Source organism: Chrysochloris asiatica, unplaced genomic scaffold (assembly GCF_000296735.1).
Source record: "Chrysochloris asiatica unplaced genomic scaffold, ChrAsi1.0 scaffold00019, whole genome shotgun sequence".
In the NCBI taxonomy this organism is placed as follows: domain Eukaryota; kingdom Metazoa; phylum Chordata; class Mammalia; order Afrosoricida; family Chrysochloridae; genus Chrysochloris; species Chrysochloris asiatica.
The window spans coordinates 7,947,845-7,964,345 of NW_006408537.1; the positions used below are offsets into that span (position 1 = coordinate 7,947,845).

Here is a 16,501-nt window from a genome sequence, read left to right on the forward strand (position 1 = left end):
AATATAGACTGGCAAAGTGCGCCACATCAATGGGCTCAAGAGTGGCAAAAATTGTGAGGTTGGTCCAGGACTGGGCACTGTTTCGCTCTGTTGTGCATAGGGTCACTATGAGTAGGTACCGACTCAATGGCACCTAACAACAACAACAACTTGTGGCCCAGTTTTCAACCAAACAATAGATAGGTATATAGAGGGAACAACAACACTAGTATGGTATACTCACCATGGAATGGTCAATCATTCAAAATTAAAGGGGCAACATTTTCCTAAGGTCAATGGTGAGAAGAGATAAGAAGGCAGATGAAATGGAAATAGGAACCATAAGATGGAAGCAGAATATCAGCTGTTGCATGTAGGGGACTGCAAACATTGAGATAAAACATAGTATATGATTTGTTGAATGTAAAAGTGATAATCTTGTCTGTAAACCTCACAATAAAAAGCTAAAGACAATAAAGAGTACAAAGATAGATATTTTCAAAAAATGTAGGTGAGTGTAAACTTTCTGTAAGGTAAATAGACAATTTCTATCTAAATTTCAAAATGAATTTAACACTTTGATATAATAATTAATTCTGTTTGGGAATTTCCTTATGGATAGAGTCAGAAAATTTAACTGAGAAATATATGTAAACATGCTCCTTACATGCAGTCTTACTGGTAATAACAGAAAAAGAATAAAAGATAATGATAAAGCATCCCTGCTTTAGGGATTTGTTAATTGGATATGATCAGCTTTTTCTGTTTACAGTTTACATCTGCATGCAAAGGCTTTACTGGTCAAGACTACTTCCATGAAAACACAGGTTGTCATCTTTTCCCCAGATATATCATACAACTGTGCTTCATAAGGTTTGCAATGGTTAATTTTTCAGTAGATAGCCTTTCTTCTGAGGAACCTCAGTAGCTTCCAACCTTCTGTTTAGGAATCAAACTGCGTCAATCACTGCACCAACCAGGCACTCCTCCTTTATGAAGCCATCTCCAATCATCAACTTTCCCCTAGAGTATTAGAGAATTGTATTTTATTTTATTTTTTGACATTTAACATTGACTATTTTTGAGTATTATTGTGTCACTGTAGGATAAGTAAGCACTGGACTGTAACCACAAGGTCAGTGGTTCAAACCCACCAGGCACTCCTCAGAAACTCTATGCAGGATCAATATGAGTTGGAATTGACTCAACAGCACACTACAGCAACATTTTGAAATAGCTTATTTTGTACATGTTATGACCCATTAGGGTTGTATCTCTTTACTATCCTTATTCAATCTATATACTGAGCAAACAATCCAAGAAGCTGGACTAAATGAAGAACACAACATCAGGATTGAAGAAAGCCTCATTAAAAACCTGTGATACACAGAAGACACAATCTTGTTTGCTGGAAAGGAAGACAACTTGAAGCTCTTACTGATGTAGATCAAAGAATCTAGCCTTCTGTATAGTTTACTGAAGAAAACAAAAACTTTCACAAGGGACAAATGAGCAACATCATGATAAACAGAAAATACTGAAGTGTTGAGGATTTTATTTATTTGAATCTGCAATTAATGTCCATGAAAGCAGCAATGAAAAAGTCAGCCGATGTATTAAATTTAGGTAAATCTGCTGTCAAAGACCTCTTTAAAACATTAAAAAGTAAAGTTATCACCTTGAGAATTAAAAGGTGGCTGACACAAGCCATGGTATTTTGAATAACCTCATATGCATGCAAAAACTAAACAAGGTATTTGTTATTAAGTGCTATCAAGTCAGTTTCAATCCATAGCGACCCTGAATAGGGTTGCCAAGAAGCAGCTGGTGAGTTTGAACCACCAAACTTGAGGTTCAAATGCACTTTGCAGCCCAGTACATTAAGCCACGGTGACGCACCAGGACTCCAGACAAGGTATAGGGACTACCAAAGAAGTACTGACACATTTGAATTATAGTGATGGCAAAGAATACTGAATATATCATGAACTGCCAAAAGAACAAGCAAATTTTTCTTGGAAGAAGTACAGCCAGAATGCTCCTTAGTAGGATTATCTCTTAACCTCTCTCCTACTCCTGGTAACCTTAACTAAACTTTAAACTCTATACATTTGCCTATTGTAGGTTTCGGCATTTTGAGAATAAAACTTGCTATTAAAAGGGTTACATTCAATTTTGAAAAGCTGTAAGTATTTATCAATGAAAAACATAGCCTATAAGGAGCTCTAGTGGTGTAGTGGTTACGAATCGGTCAGCAAGGTCAGCAGTTCGAAACTACCAGCTGTTACACGGGAGAAAGATGTGGCATTCTGCTCCCGTAAAGATTTAAAGGCTCGGAAACCCTGTACAGGGTCGCTATGAGTCGGAACCGACTCCACGGCACATAACAACAACAACAATAAGAGTTTTAACAAAATATATTTTACACAAATTAAGATTATGTTAGGTTTCCTTAAGGATGAGTAAATACTTTGAATTATTACATTATTTCTTAGATTCCAAAGAATAGCTTTAAAGTATTTAATAAAATGAGTTACCAAATAAAGAAGATCATTTGCGAACAAGTATTCTTTTTGTTTTTTGTATATTCAGAAAAATTTGAAACTACAAAATCTACACACATTCTACCGTCAGATAATGTGAAGACCAAATATTAAAGTAAGCAAGAAAGTGTATCAAATTTTAATTAGTGGAAATTTCTATTGTATGAGTCTTTGGAGGTAATCCACAAAATGAAATTGTTCTGAGAAAAATATACTAACAGAGAACAGTATTAGTGTGGAACAATCTCCCAAAAGCCACTGTAATGCCTGGAAAAACTATTCTGTCATGCCACAAGTCCAAATCATGTATTTTTTAACTTTCCCATTTCTGAGAACCAAGGAACAACATAATAAAGGAAGAATCTAGCAAAAGCCTTGAACTAACTTACAGATTACTTTAGATAAAGAACTCTCAGAAGCCACCTGGAATGTGAGAGAACTTTGAAGGCAGCACTTGTGATTTTAGGCTCACAATAACATTCAAATCTGAGGATAAATTTCAGAAAATGACCAGCATGAAATAAAATTTAATGTTGTTTTGAGAACAGAACCCTTTGCAATAGGTACACATCTTATTTATCTTAGCCAACAGAATGCATGACTTTGAATATTTCACACACCTCTATTTAAACAAGTAATATCCCAAAACAGCAGAGGAAGTAACATTATATGTAATAGATAACTCTTTTTATTTCTATATTTTTAAATAAGATACATCTATCACCCCCCCTAAAAATTTTTTTAACTTAATTCTTTTAAGATATGCCAATAAAAAAAAAAAAGATGCTTTTAGTATTTGGTTTCTAAAATCAATCTAAAGAGAATGAAAAAATCATCTATTAGTTCACCCATTCATTTATACATTTATACATATCTTCATTCAGATAGCTCCTTTCCCCAAACTAGGCTATATACTTGGCAATGTTTCCCTATCTGACAATTATTCATGCAGTGATAAAATGTTAACCAGTAGCCATTAATAAGTTTCTAAGCCCACAAATCTTGGAATTCACCCAGGTGAGCTCCCTTTGTACTCTTTGAATGAATAAACATATGAGTCACAATTTTGTATGCTTTACCTTTTCACCATCTCGCCCTGGTTCTCCTTTGTAACCTGGTAGTCCTTGAACTCCCTAAATTAAACATAAGATAGAAAAAAATTTTAGTAACTTCTTTGGGGTACACTAGTAATGAGAATTCTAAAATGTAAGTGAACGGAACACATACTTGTATTCCTGGTGATCCTGAAACACCTGGGGATCCTCTGATTCCTGGATAGCCCTAAGTAAAAATATATAAAATATAGCATAGTTCATCATAGGTATAAAGAAAAGCCCTCCAATTCAGGATTCATTTCTTCCTTAACTGTCTTACACCTCAAATTTTACTTAGTGGCTGTTTAAAGTATCAAAATCATAAAGGTGTTAAATGTTTCACAAAGAATTAGTATCCTTTGGTCTTTATGAAATCCTTAAAAAATATAAATGAAAAAAAAAAAGTTTTGAATGTCTCTAGACTAATAAAACTGTCCCAAAATACTAAAATTAAAAGGCCTTGGAATGAAAATATAGAGCCAATGCTCATGGCTTTTAAAGGAATGGTCTACATATCAGGAACATATCCAAGAGAGAAATACCTAAGGGGATTGGAAGATTAAACATATATGACAATTTTAAATCATCTAATTAATGACCATATGAGTTAACCCCTGGAAAAAATAAAACTGGAAGAAAGCAAATGTTACTCATAAGATTAAGAAATGAGCTATTCAACGTTTGTTGTTACTATTCAAACGTTGAATAGCTCATTTTAGAGAATTGCTGATGTTAAAACCAAGAATGAGAAGGTCACATGACATATTTCTCCTTCAGCCATCACTGCTTCTTTCACAGCCCTACAGAAACTGGATCCACCATAAAACAGCATAACTTTTATAGGCAAGCAAAATAAATGATCCTTCACTCAACACAGAGCAACTAAAATTTCCAAACAAACTTGCAGACTCTGAGCATTTATTTAGGTTTCCCAGGGCCAATCTCAAGTTGACTTGGACCATCTGGAGACTAAAAACACATTAACTACTTTCTATTCAAATTCCACCCTATGCAGGGTCACTATGAGTAGGAACCGACTCGACGGAGCTTAACAACATTCAGGTTTCTGTTAATATTATTAACACAGGTCTCATTAATGCTTCCAATTATATCTTTATTCTTAATCCCTAAAACTTTTTTGTAAAATGCTTTTAATTACTTCCAGAATGGCAATGACTATATAATTTCTATCAACAATCATCATCCTTTCCTTCATACCCATTCAGTTCTTCAGAGTGTATTATTATTATTTCTCTATGATCTCTCTGAGTTCTTTCACACAATTCTGAAACATTTCACTTCACTGGTGAATGAGTTTTATAGCCTACCTCTTCATACTCCACACCACACACATAAAAAAAAAACAAACCACAAAACCTAGTCTTTCTCTGTTTCGGTTTCACTGGATTATATGTCCCTTGATTTCAGGGACCAGGTAATTAAGTTCTATATTTTAAGCATTTTAAACAGTGCTTGATACATTTTTGTTTATACAACACTAGAAGAATGCACCTTCAAATCATCCATCCTGCATACAACTGTACAGAATTTCTTTCCCCAAAGGAACTATACACATGCTTGTACAGCTTCTAACAGCAAGTTGAAACTTAGTAATGCCATGCGATTCATGTTTTCAAAATCAGCTAAAAGAAAAAAGGAAGTCAATCTATTTGGGACTTATTGCTATCTTTCCCGCTGTAGTTTTGTCACCGAATCACATGCCCACAAACACCTGAGATCAGGTAGCTTGTAATTGAATCTCAGTTCTGCCTCAGCTAGTATATGAATGAACAGAGCTAGACTGTATAAATATCACCACCTAGGATAATGAGCCCCTCAGGTTGCAAGGCACTCAAAATGTAACTGAGGAAGAGCTGCCTCCTGCAAGTAGCGTGGACCAATATGACGCGAATGGAGTAAAGCTCATGGGAGAAAAGCCTTCATTTCCTGATGGGGCACGACACAAAATGAAAAGAAACAGCTGTAAACATCCATTGAAAATCGGAACATGGAATGTATGATGTATGAATCTGGGAAAATTGGAAGTTGTCAAAAATGAAATGGAACGCATAAACAACAATATCTTAGGCATTAGAGAGCAGAAATGGACTGCTACTGGCAATCTGAATCTGACAACCACATAGTTTACTATGACGGCAATGACAAATTCAAAAGGAATAGTGTTGCATTCATTGTCAAAAAGAACATATCCAGATCAGTCATGAGGTACAATGCTGTCTGTGATAGGATAATATCGATGTGCCTACAGGGAAGCCCAGTTAATAGCACAATTATTCAAATTTATGCACCAACCGCTAAAGCAAGTGAGGATGAAATAGAAGAATTCTACCAACTTCTTCAATCTGAAATCAATCAAACATGCAATCAAGATGTATTGATCATTACTGGTGATTGGAATGCAAAGGATGGGAGCAAGGAGGAAGGATCAGTAGTTGGAAAATATGGCCTTGGAGATAGAAATGATGCTGGAAAACGCATGATAGAATTCTGCAAAATCAATGATTTGTTCATTTCAAATACCTTCTTTAGCCACCATAAGAGACAACTATACATATGGACCTCACCAGATGGAATATATAGAAATCAAATTGACTACATCTGCAGATAGAGACGATGTAAAAGCTCCATATCATCAGTCATAACAAGGCCGGGACAGACTGTGGAACAGACCATCAATTACTCATATGCAAATTCAAACTGAAGCTGAAGAAAATGAAAACAAGTCCATGAGAGCCAAAATACGACCTTGAATATATCCCACATGAATTTAGAGATCATCTGAAAAACAGATTTGATACATAAAACAATAAATACCTAAGACCAGAAGAGTTGTGGGATGATATCAAGAATATCATACAGGAAGAAAATAAAGTCTTTGAGAAGACAAGAAAGAAGGAAAAGGTCAAAATGGATGTCAGAAGAGACACTGAAACTTGCTCTCCAGTGTAGAAATACTAAAGCAAATGGAAGAAATGAGGAGGTCCAAGAGTTGAAGAGAAAATTTCAAAGATCAGCTCGAGAAGGTAATGTCAAATATTACAACAAAATGTGCAAAGATCTAGAATAAGAAAACCAAAAAGGAAGAACACACTCAGCATTTCTCAAGCTGGGGGAACTGAAGAAAAAATTTAAGGCTTGACTTTTCATTATTAAAAGATTCTCTGGGCAAATTATTGAATGATGCAGAAAGCATCAAAAGAAGATGGAAGGAATACACAGAGTCACTGTACCAAAAGGAAATGGTTAATGTTCAACCGTTTCAAGAGGTAGCATATGATCAAGAACTAATGATACTGAAGGAAGAAGTCCAAGGTACATTGAAGGATTGGCAAAAAACAAGGCACCTGGAATTGATGGAATAAAAATTGAAATCTTTCAAGAAAGTGAAGCGGCACAGGAGGCACTCACTCATATATACCAAGAAATTTGGAAGACAACTATCTGGCCAACTGACTGGAAGAGATCCGTATTTGTGCCCATTCCAAAGAGAGGTAACCTAACAGAATGCAGAAATCATTGGACAATCTCTTTGATATCCCATGCGAGTAAAGTTTTGCCAAAGGTAGTACAGAAATGGCTACAATCATACATTGACAGAGAACTTCCAGAGGTTCAAGCTGGATTCAGAAGAGGCCGTGGAATGAGGGATATCATTGCTGATGTCTTATGGATCTTGGCTGAAAGCAGAACATATCAGAAAGATATTTACTTGTGCTTTATTGACTAGGCAAACACTTTTGATTGTGTGGATCATGACAAAAGTACGGACAATATTGCGAAGTATGAGTAATCCAGAACACTTAATGATGCTCATGTGGAATCTGTATGGACCAAGAAGCAGTTGTTCGAACAGAACGTGGGAACACAGAATGGTTAAAAATTTTAAAAGGTGTGTGATTGGGTTGTATTCTTTCACCATACTTATTCAAACTTTATGCTGAGCAAATAATCCAAGAAGCTGGGTTATATGAAGAAAAATGTGCCATCAGGATTGGAGGAAGACTCATTAACAACTTGCAATATGCAGATGATAAAACCTTACTTGCTGAATGTGAAGAGGACTTAAAACATTTACTGATGAAGATCAAAGAGCACAGCTTTCGGTATGGATTTCATCTCAATGTAAAGAAAACAAAAATCCTCATCACTGGATAAAAACAACATTTTATCAATGGAGAAAAGATTGAAGTTGTCAAGGACTTCATTCTTCTTGGATCAACTACCAACACTCACAGAAGCAGCAGTCAAGAAATCAAATGACATACTGCATTAGGCAAATCTGCTGCATAAGATCTTTTTAAAGTGTTGAGACCCAAGCCATGGTATTTTCAATAACCTCATACGCATGTGAAAGCCGGAGAGTGAATAAGGAAGACCGTATTGATGCTTTTGAGTTATGGTGTTGTAGGCGAATATTGAAAGTGCCATGGGCTGCCGAAAGAACCAATAGATCCGTGTTGGAAGAAGCGCAGCCAGAGTGTTCCTTGGAGGCCAAGATGGCCAAACTTCGTCTCTCATACTTCAGACATATTGTCTGGAGGGACCAGTCGCTGGAAAAGGATATCATGTTTGGTAAGGTGGAGGGTCAGAGAAAAAGAGGAAGACCCCCAATGCGATGGATTGGCCAAGTGGCAGCATCCATGGACTCAAGTGTGACAACAGTAGTGAGGTTGTCCCAGGATCTGGCAGTGTTTCATTCTGCTGTGCATAAGTTCGCTGTGGGTTGGTGTCGACTCGATGGCACCTAACAACAGCAACAGGATATTGGAGTGCTGGTGTAGTGCTGAAGGATAATGTATTGAACTGCAAGGCTGGCAATTCAAACTCACCCGCCACTCCTCAAAAACCACAGACAAGATCACTCTGGTCAGAACTTACTTGACAGCACTTAATAAGAATATCCTTTGGATCCTTCAGAAGTCTGTATGTACAATCTGGATTCCGATGTGATTTACAAGCGGTTGTTTTAATTGAGAAAATAACAATACCAATCATTTATACAGTATTTATCATGTGATTGGTAAGCAAGTCACAAATATTATTTCATCTGCATAATTATCTTTTAATGTAGACTCTACATTGCTCCAATTTTCAAAGGAGGAAACCGCAGCACAGATAAGTTTAAAAGCTTGCCCCAAATTACATAGTAAGTTGACATAGCCCACCATCAAAACACATTGTATCAGAAGGTTCTTTAATGATAGATCATTCTAGGATGATAAATTAGATCCAAAGAAATTTTTGCCAGGCTATTTTTATATGGTTCAGAAATCTGAGTGCCCAGAAGAAAGGAATGTTCATAAAATTCCTCAAAATAAAGTTACCCGGGTCCTCTCAGAGCAAAACCCCTTCCAAGACTAAGACTCAATAGGAATACACGAGTAGACATGTGCTCTGATTGGTGACCACACTTGTCATCGATAAGGAGAAGTAAGGGAAAAACAGCAATGAAGCTGCAAGCTAAGCCCTACAACATTCAATAGACTCCTGTGAACCTGGGTAGAGACCTAATTGGCCAGCAGTGTGGCAAGACCTGGGGACTCTTGAGCCCAAAATCAGTGACAGCCACAGAGGACTAGAGTGGAGAGTGAAGTGTCCAGCTGATAAGAAGAGAGGGCATATGCATAAGAACACCCACACTTGCAGATAATACCCACTTGACCTGGTTTCAATGACTGGATGATCAGAACTCAACTAGAAGAAGAAAGAAGAGGGAAAAAAAGAGTAATCTGATACTATTTGATGAACTTAACCTACAACTATGGATGTAGTAGCTGAAAAGAGGGAACAAATCTTTACAGTGAGGATCATTCCCACCCCCTCCATACACAGAGTAGACAGGGATAGGCAACTTGGACATTGGCTACCCAAAATGGGGGTGGGGGGGCTACAAAGGCAAGAAGTGACTGGCTTACAAACTTTCAAGAGGGAGCTTAGACCCAAAGTGTGCAGAGGAAGGTAGACTCTCCATGGAGTAGTATCCAATCTGTCTAGGCAGGCAGAGGAAAGGAGATGCGGATAGGTATCTTATGATACAATAGTGAATAATTGTTATCAGGAGTGATTGTGAGGGCTGGAAATGTAAAGGTAGACTTTTTTTTTAGGAAAGGGAGAGGAGGGATTAACTTTGCTGTCTAAGAGTGGAGGTACCTGGGACCATCAAGGAAGAAGAGCTGAGTGTGGGACCCTACCCAGAGAAACAGTGATGCCAGAGATGGAGGCAGAGATGATGACATGGAGAGATGGAGCAGCTGGAAATTCTAGACCCAGAGATGGAGAGGAGCTGTGTGCTGACGACAAGGAGGCAGGCTTACAGGGTAAACTAGTGTTCTCCCATGTAAACTATCACATAATTCACAATAAAACATTAAAAAAAAAGGTACCAAGAAGACTGGCTAGTGTTTAAAATAGTTATCTACAAAGTTCACATTTAATGAGTTATTTTGCTTTCACATATTTTCAAAAGTATGTCAAATGTCACTATCTAGGCTATTCTTTTTAGAAAGGTATTCTTTTGTAAAATATTGAAAGCTGCAGTGCTTTCTTCCTCAAAAAAATAAACACAATACATTTGCTATAGAAAATAATGCACATTCTAATGTTTTATATCAAACTAGAGATGCCCTGGACTGTGTTCTCAGCTCACCTCTGACTCATTAGTGTGACCTCAGGCAGAGTCAGCAACTCCACAAATCCTAGGAGGCAACACAGTGAAGTGGAAACACAATGAATTGAAATTGGAAATGACCTTCAACTCAATTTTTGCCCTTCCCCTTCTTTTCTATGGGCTTTTGGATAAGTAACATTACCTTAACTAAACCTCAGTTCCTTATCATATAACTAGGATTAAAAATACCCATTTCACTTCTGAGAAAAAGCAAATGGAGTCACATATGGAAGTCTCTGAAAGATGTTGTTGTTAGGTGTCATCGACTCTTATGCACAGCAGAACGAAACACTGCCCAATCCTGGGCCAACCTCACTACTGTTGCCATGTTTGAGTTCATTGATGCTGCCACTTGGTCAATCCATCTTGTTGGGGGGTCTTCCTCTTTTTCTCTGACCCTCCATCCTACCAAACATGATATCCTTCTCCAGTGACTGGTCCCTCCTGACAATATGTCCAAAGTATGAGAGATGGGGAAGTTTGGCCATCTTGGCCTCCAAGGAGAACTCTGACTGCATTTCTTCCAAAACAGATCTATTGGTTCTTTTTTAGCCCATGGCACTTTCAATATTCGCCTTCAACACCATAACTCAAAACCATTAATTCTTCTATGGTCTTCCTTATTTACTGTCTAGCTTTCACATGCGTATGAGGTTATTGAAAATCCCATGGCTGGGGTTAGGCGCACCTCAGTCCTCAAGCTGACATCCCTGCTCTTCAATGCTTTAAAAAGGTCTTGTGCATCAGATTTGCCTAATTCAATACGTCATTTGATTTCTTGACTGCTGCTTCCATGAGTATTGACAGTTGATAGTAGAATGAAGTCCTTGACAATTTCAATCTTTTCTCCGTTGATAAGAATGCTGTTTATTGGTCCAATGATGAGGATTTTTGTTTTCTTTATATTGAGATGTAATCCATACCAAAGGCAGTGCTATTTGATTTTCATCAGCAAATGTTTCAAGTCCTCTTCACTTTCAGCTAGCAAGGTTTTATCATCTCCATATCGCAGGTTGTTAATGAGTCTTCCTCCAATCCTGATGCTACATTGTTTTTCATAAAACCCAGCTTCTCTGACATAAAATCCATGTCCTCCATGGATTTTATAATGGCCCTATTTCTATTGTTTTTGATGGAATTACTAATACAGGAATAACAAATCCTTCCCATAATATGAGGGCCAGTTGTATTTTGTTAAAGTTACAATGATATGCATTCTTGAAAACTTGGTTGCAGAAAAAATAATTTAAAGATTATTTTAGAAGTTGGAGGCACGATGCTTAGTAACAAAATAAAGAAAAACCAAAACCACATCCAAGCAGGGGGATCCCAAGGCAAATCACCAGAGGAAACTGGATGCAATTCAGAAAAACAAATCTTGGACTAAGACTCAGGAAAAAAAAGGTTAGGAGGGAGGGTTATTACAACACAGAAAATTTCCAAGAGAACCAAGGAATAAAACATTGGCTGACTCATAGCAGGGTACAATAAAACAAGCAAAATCCCCCCAAACAGGAAAAATTATAAACTTTTCATATTGCCCTACTGATTTTATACTTTTCTCAATATACACGTTTCTGAGTTACGCTGTAGGACTGCAACTTTCAAATAAACATTGACTCCCTAATATTGTTTAACTTGAGGTTTGCCATTTTGCAATGGTTAGCAAGTTCAAATCTGCACCCCACCCCCATCTACAAGATTTCTGACAGTATCTAAGTCTTTTCCCTGTTCACAGAAAGTATTTTTCATAAATGAGTCATTTCTAGGAAAAAACATTTGCACTGCCAAATTGTAGGGTTGAAGAAAGGAATACAGAATCAATTCAATTTTCTTCCATGATTCATAGTTACAATGCTCCAGGAAAGATGTATAGCACTGAAATGGAAATTAAGGATATAAAATGCCCAAATGTGCATGGGTCACAATCTCTTCTAAATCTGATTTTAATCATGCCATAAAATATTCTTCCAATCTAAATTAAAAATGTTTTCCAGAGTAGTGAAGAGGGTAGATAACTTGGGTTCCTTTAACTCTAAACTTTAAAAATAAGAACAAAATCCAGAGAAGTTATTTTGATTGTCACTTTCTTTTTAAAATGCAAGAATGTGATTTATTTAAATTTATTTCATTATTTTCTTCAAAGTTTAATTTCTACAGATACTTTTAGATACAAAGCCAGGATAACAAGGAAATCAAATATGTTTGTTTTGGATTCTTCTATTAGTTTGCAAAATTTTTAGTGCTATATGACTACATTCCAAGAAAATTAACAAATCTGTCTTTCCATGTATATTGTAACAATAGAATCAGTTTGTTATAAACTTATTATTTGTAACTATTAAAAACTATTACTATTACTATTGCAAACCACGAGCTTATAGCTTACCTATTAATCAATAATCTAAATGCAAACAACTTAGTAAGTCCTATTAATAAATGTAAAATTACACCTGAGCTAAACTCTAAGAAGGAACGCTGCTACCATGGGAGGTGAAAATAATAGGGGGTCAGAGAAAGCTTTGGTAAGAGGTAAGTTCAAAGGAAGACTAAATGAACGACAATGCATATAGAGGAAACACTTCAACAGGCCACATAATGAAAAGGGATAAGCCAAAACCATGGAGCTAAAAGAACAGAGAACAAGAGGGAAGCATGCTGTACATTAAGACTGAACTAGTAGACCAGATAAAAATTCAGGGGTTGTGAATGTTGTAAAGGATTTATATAATTATCCAAGTCATTTACACCATAAGTCATGCAGTCAGATCAGAGATTTTATAAGAACATTAATACACCTAGGGGGATAAAAAAAAATGGGGCAAGGAAAAGCATGGAGATCAGGTCAGAGGTACTTATAGACAAGAGAAGATGGTAGATGGAATGAGAGTCCACTCAAGGTGTACTTAGTCCATCCTGATGATGAGTTATGAGAGGTGAGAAGCTGGAGTTGTGGAATGATGCCCATATATTTGGCTTGTGGAAAGGCTGCTGGGATCAACGACTTAGAGAGGGAACTTGGGGAGTAAAAAAAGTTTAATTGGCTATAAAATATAAAGTAACACAAAAATAAAAAGGAATATTTTATGGATTAATATAAACAATTTAGGAGTCTCTGGGTTGAGCACAAATCAAGCAGTTGGTAATTAAAATATACTTAGAGCCATCTCAGAAAAACATGGTCTACTTCTGAAAGATTATGCTGTTTCTGTTGTTAAGTGCTATTGAGTCAGGTCTGACTCATAGCGACCCTGTATAGAGTTTTCTGAGAAACCACTGATAATTCTACAGAGCACATTTCTACTCTGAACATGAGCCAGAATTAACTAGACAGTAACTGGTTTGTTTTGTTTAATAAATGATTTATATTTGACACTAAGAAGTTATGTGCCAAGAACACCCATACTTGTAGATGGTACCCACTTGACCTGAGTTCAATGGCTGGATGATAAGAACTTGATTAGAAGAAGAAAACAAGAGTAATCTGCTACAATTTGATGAACTTGACCTATACTTATGGATGTGGTAGCTCAAAAGAGGGAACAAATCTTTACAATGAGGATCATTCCCAACCCCTCGGTATGCAGGATTGACAGAGAAGGGCAACTTAGACATTGGCTACCCAAAATGGGGGAGCTGCAAAGGCAAGAAGTGACTGGTTTACAAACTTTCAAGAGGGAGCCTAGTTCCAGAGGGTGCGGGGGAAGGTCGAATCTCCACTGAGTAGTTTCCGATCTACCTAGAGGGGGCTGATGAAAGGAGATGGAGATAAGACTCTTGTAGTACAACAGTGAATAATTGCTATCAGGACTGACTGTGAGGGTTGAAAAATTAAAGGTAGATGTTTTGTAACAAAAGAAGGGGAGTGCTTGATTTTTCAGTCCGGGAACGGAGAGGAGATCCCTGGGACCATCAAGGGAGAGAAGCAGAGTGTGGGACCCTACCCAGAGAAGCAGTGATGCTGGAGAAGGCAGAGATGATGAAGTGGAGAGACAGAGTGGCTGGGGACTCTGGACTCAGGGAGGGAAAGGAGCTGTGTGCTGGTGGCCTGGGGGCAGTACCCTTTGGTTGTTTGATGTTGTTTGTGGGGTGTACCCTTTGGTTGTTTGATGATGCATGGAGAGGATTGTAATCATTGCAAAGAAATGAAATACGATAAGATGAATATAAAGCTAATGTTCTCCCATGTAAACTGTCACATAATTCACAAAAACTTTTAAAAAATTAAAAAGTAGTATGTGCTAAATTGCTACTTCAAATGTCTTTACATTACCTTTAAAATAAATAAAATTTAATCGAAATCTAATCTCCCATCCCTTAAAGAAAGGGAGATAGATAGTAACTATAAAGCAGTATCATCAGGTTTCCTATAATAATTTGCCCTGAACTAAGTACATGACTGAAAAACATTGCATACCTTCAACAAATAATCTCTGCAGATAGCTTGGTTCCTACAGTCACAGAATTTAACTAAACTTAGGTAAATTGCCTCATTTCCCAAGTAAAGTTATCTGAAGCTTATTTCAAAAGACTACATAACTTTTCAATGTAACTAATACCATTTTAAGGACTTGTGGTGTGGTGCTAGAGGATAAGCACTGGACTGCGAGCCACAAGGTCAGTGGTTCAAACCCATCTGCCACTCCTCAAAAACACTAAATGAAGTCTCTATGAGTCGGAATTGACTTGACAGCACTTAATAATGGCAACAATGCCATTTCAGTAAAAGTTAGTTCCCAATCTAAATTATGCTTTTCATATTTAAAAGGAGGCACCATTAGCTGGGAGAACAATGAGGCTTTCTGCTCCTACAGATATACAATCTTGGAAACCCAATAGAGTGTTGTTAGATGGCACACACCCACCACCATTAGCTAATCTCATTCCCTCTCTTACATTCCTGTTATATCTTCTCCATAGCACATGCCACCATCTGATCTTAAGTGGGTATGGGTACATAATTTATTTATTATCTCTCTCTCCCCAATGTAATGTGAGCTATAACAAGACAAGAGTTTTCTTTTGTTGATTCATTATTATATGCTTAAATGGTGCCAGGAACCCAGTAAATGCTCAATGTGGCATTGTGGGTTAATGTGCTGGATTGCAAGTTCTTTTTGAACCACAAAGTTGGTGGTTCAAGCTCACTATCTGCTCTTCAGAAACCCTAATACAGGGTTGCTATGAATAGGAGCTGACTCAACAGCACATAACAACAACAATATATAAATATTCACCAGTTATGATTACCACGGTTCTAAAAATGAAATAAATAACCTCAAATTCATACAGATTACAATAAAAAGACAACAAACTATAAGCATAAACTTACTTAAAATCACAAATATTAGACGTGTTACTAAATAAATGCTTGAAGAATTTAATTAACTATACATTCAACATTTGTGTGATCAGCTCAAGAAGATAAAGCCAAATATTACAACAAAATGTGCAAAGACCTGGAGTCAGAAAACCAAAAAGGAAGAACACACTCAGCATTTCTCAGGCTGGGGAAACTGAAGAAAAAATGCAAACCTTGACTTTCATTATGAAAGGATTCTCTGGGCAAATTATTGAATGATTCAGAAAGCATCAAAAGAAGACGGAAGGAATATACAGAGTCACTGTACCAAAAAGAAATGGTTGGTGTTCAACCGTTTCAGGAGGTAGAATTTGATCAAAAGCTAATGATATTGAAGGAAGAAATCCAAGGTGCATTGAAAGAACTGGCAAAGAACAAGGCACCAGGAATTCATGGAATAAAAATTGTAATCTTTCAAGAAAGTGAGGCAGCACAGGAGGCAAGAAATTTGGAAGACAACTATCTGGCCAATTGATTGGAAGAGATCCGTATATGTGCCCATTCCAGAGGTGACCCAATGGAATGCAGAAATCATCAGACAATATCTTTGATATCCCATGCGAGTAAATTTTTACTAAAAGTAATACAGAAATGGCTGCAAGCATACATTGACATAGAACTTCCAGAAGTTCAAGCTGGATTCAAAAGAAGACATGGAACGAGGGATATCATTGTTGATGTCCGGTGGATCTTGGCTGAAAGCAGAGAATGTAGAAAGATTTTTACCTGTGCTTTATTGACTATGCAAAGGCTTTTGATTGTGTGGATCATGACAAGCTATGGACAACACTGTGAAGTATGAGTATTACTGAACACTTAATTGTGCTCATGAGGA

General features: G+C 37.0%; 1 protein-coding gene across 1 annotated transcript in view; it reads right to left on the reverse strand.

The window, feature by feature from the left end:
* Window positions 1-16,501, reverse strand: part of COL21A1 (collagen, type XXI, alpha 1) — a 169,646-nt gene that overhangs the window by 85,267 nt on the left and 67,878 nt on the right. Inside the window, exons 10-11 of the mRNA XM_006835733.1 lie at window positions 3,750-3,803; window positions 3,602-3,655 (exon numbers count right to left, since the gene is read on the reverse strand). Of these exons, the coding sequence (XP_006835796.1) occupies window positions 3,602-3,655; window positions 3,750-3,803 (108 nt within the window). The remainder of the gene's footprint in view (window positions 1-3,601; window positions 3,656-3,749; window positions 3,804-16,501) is intronic.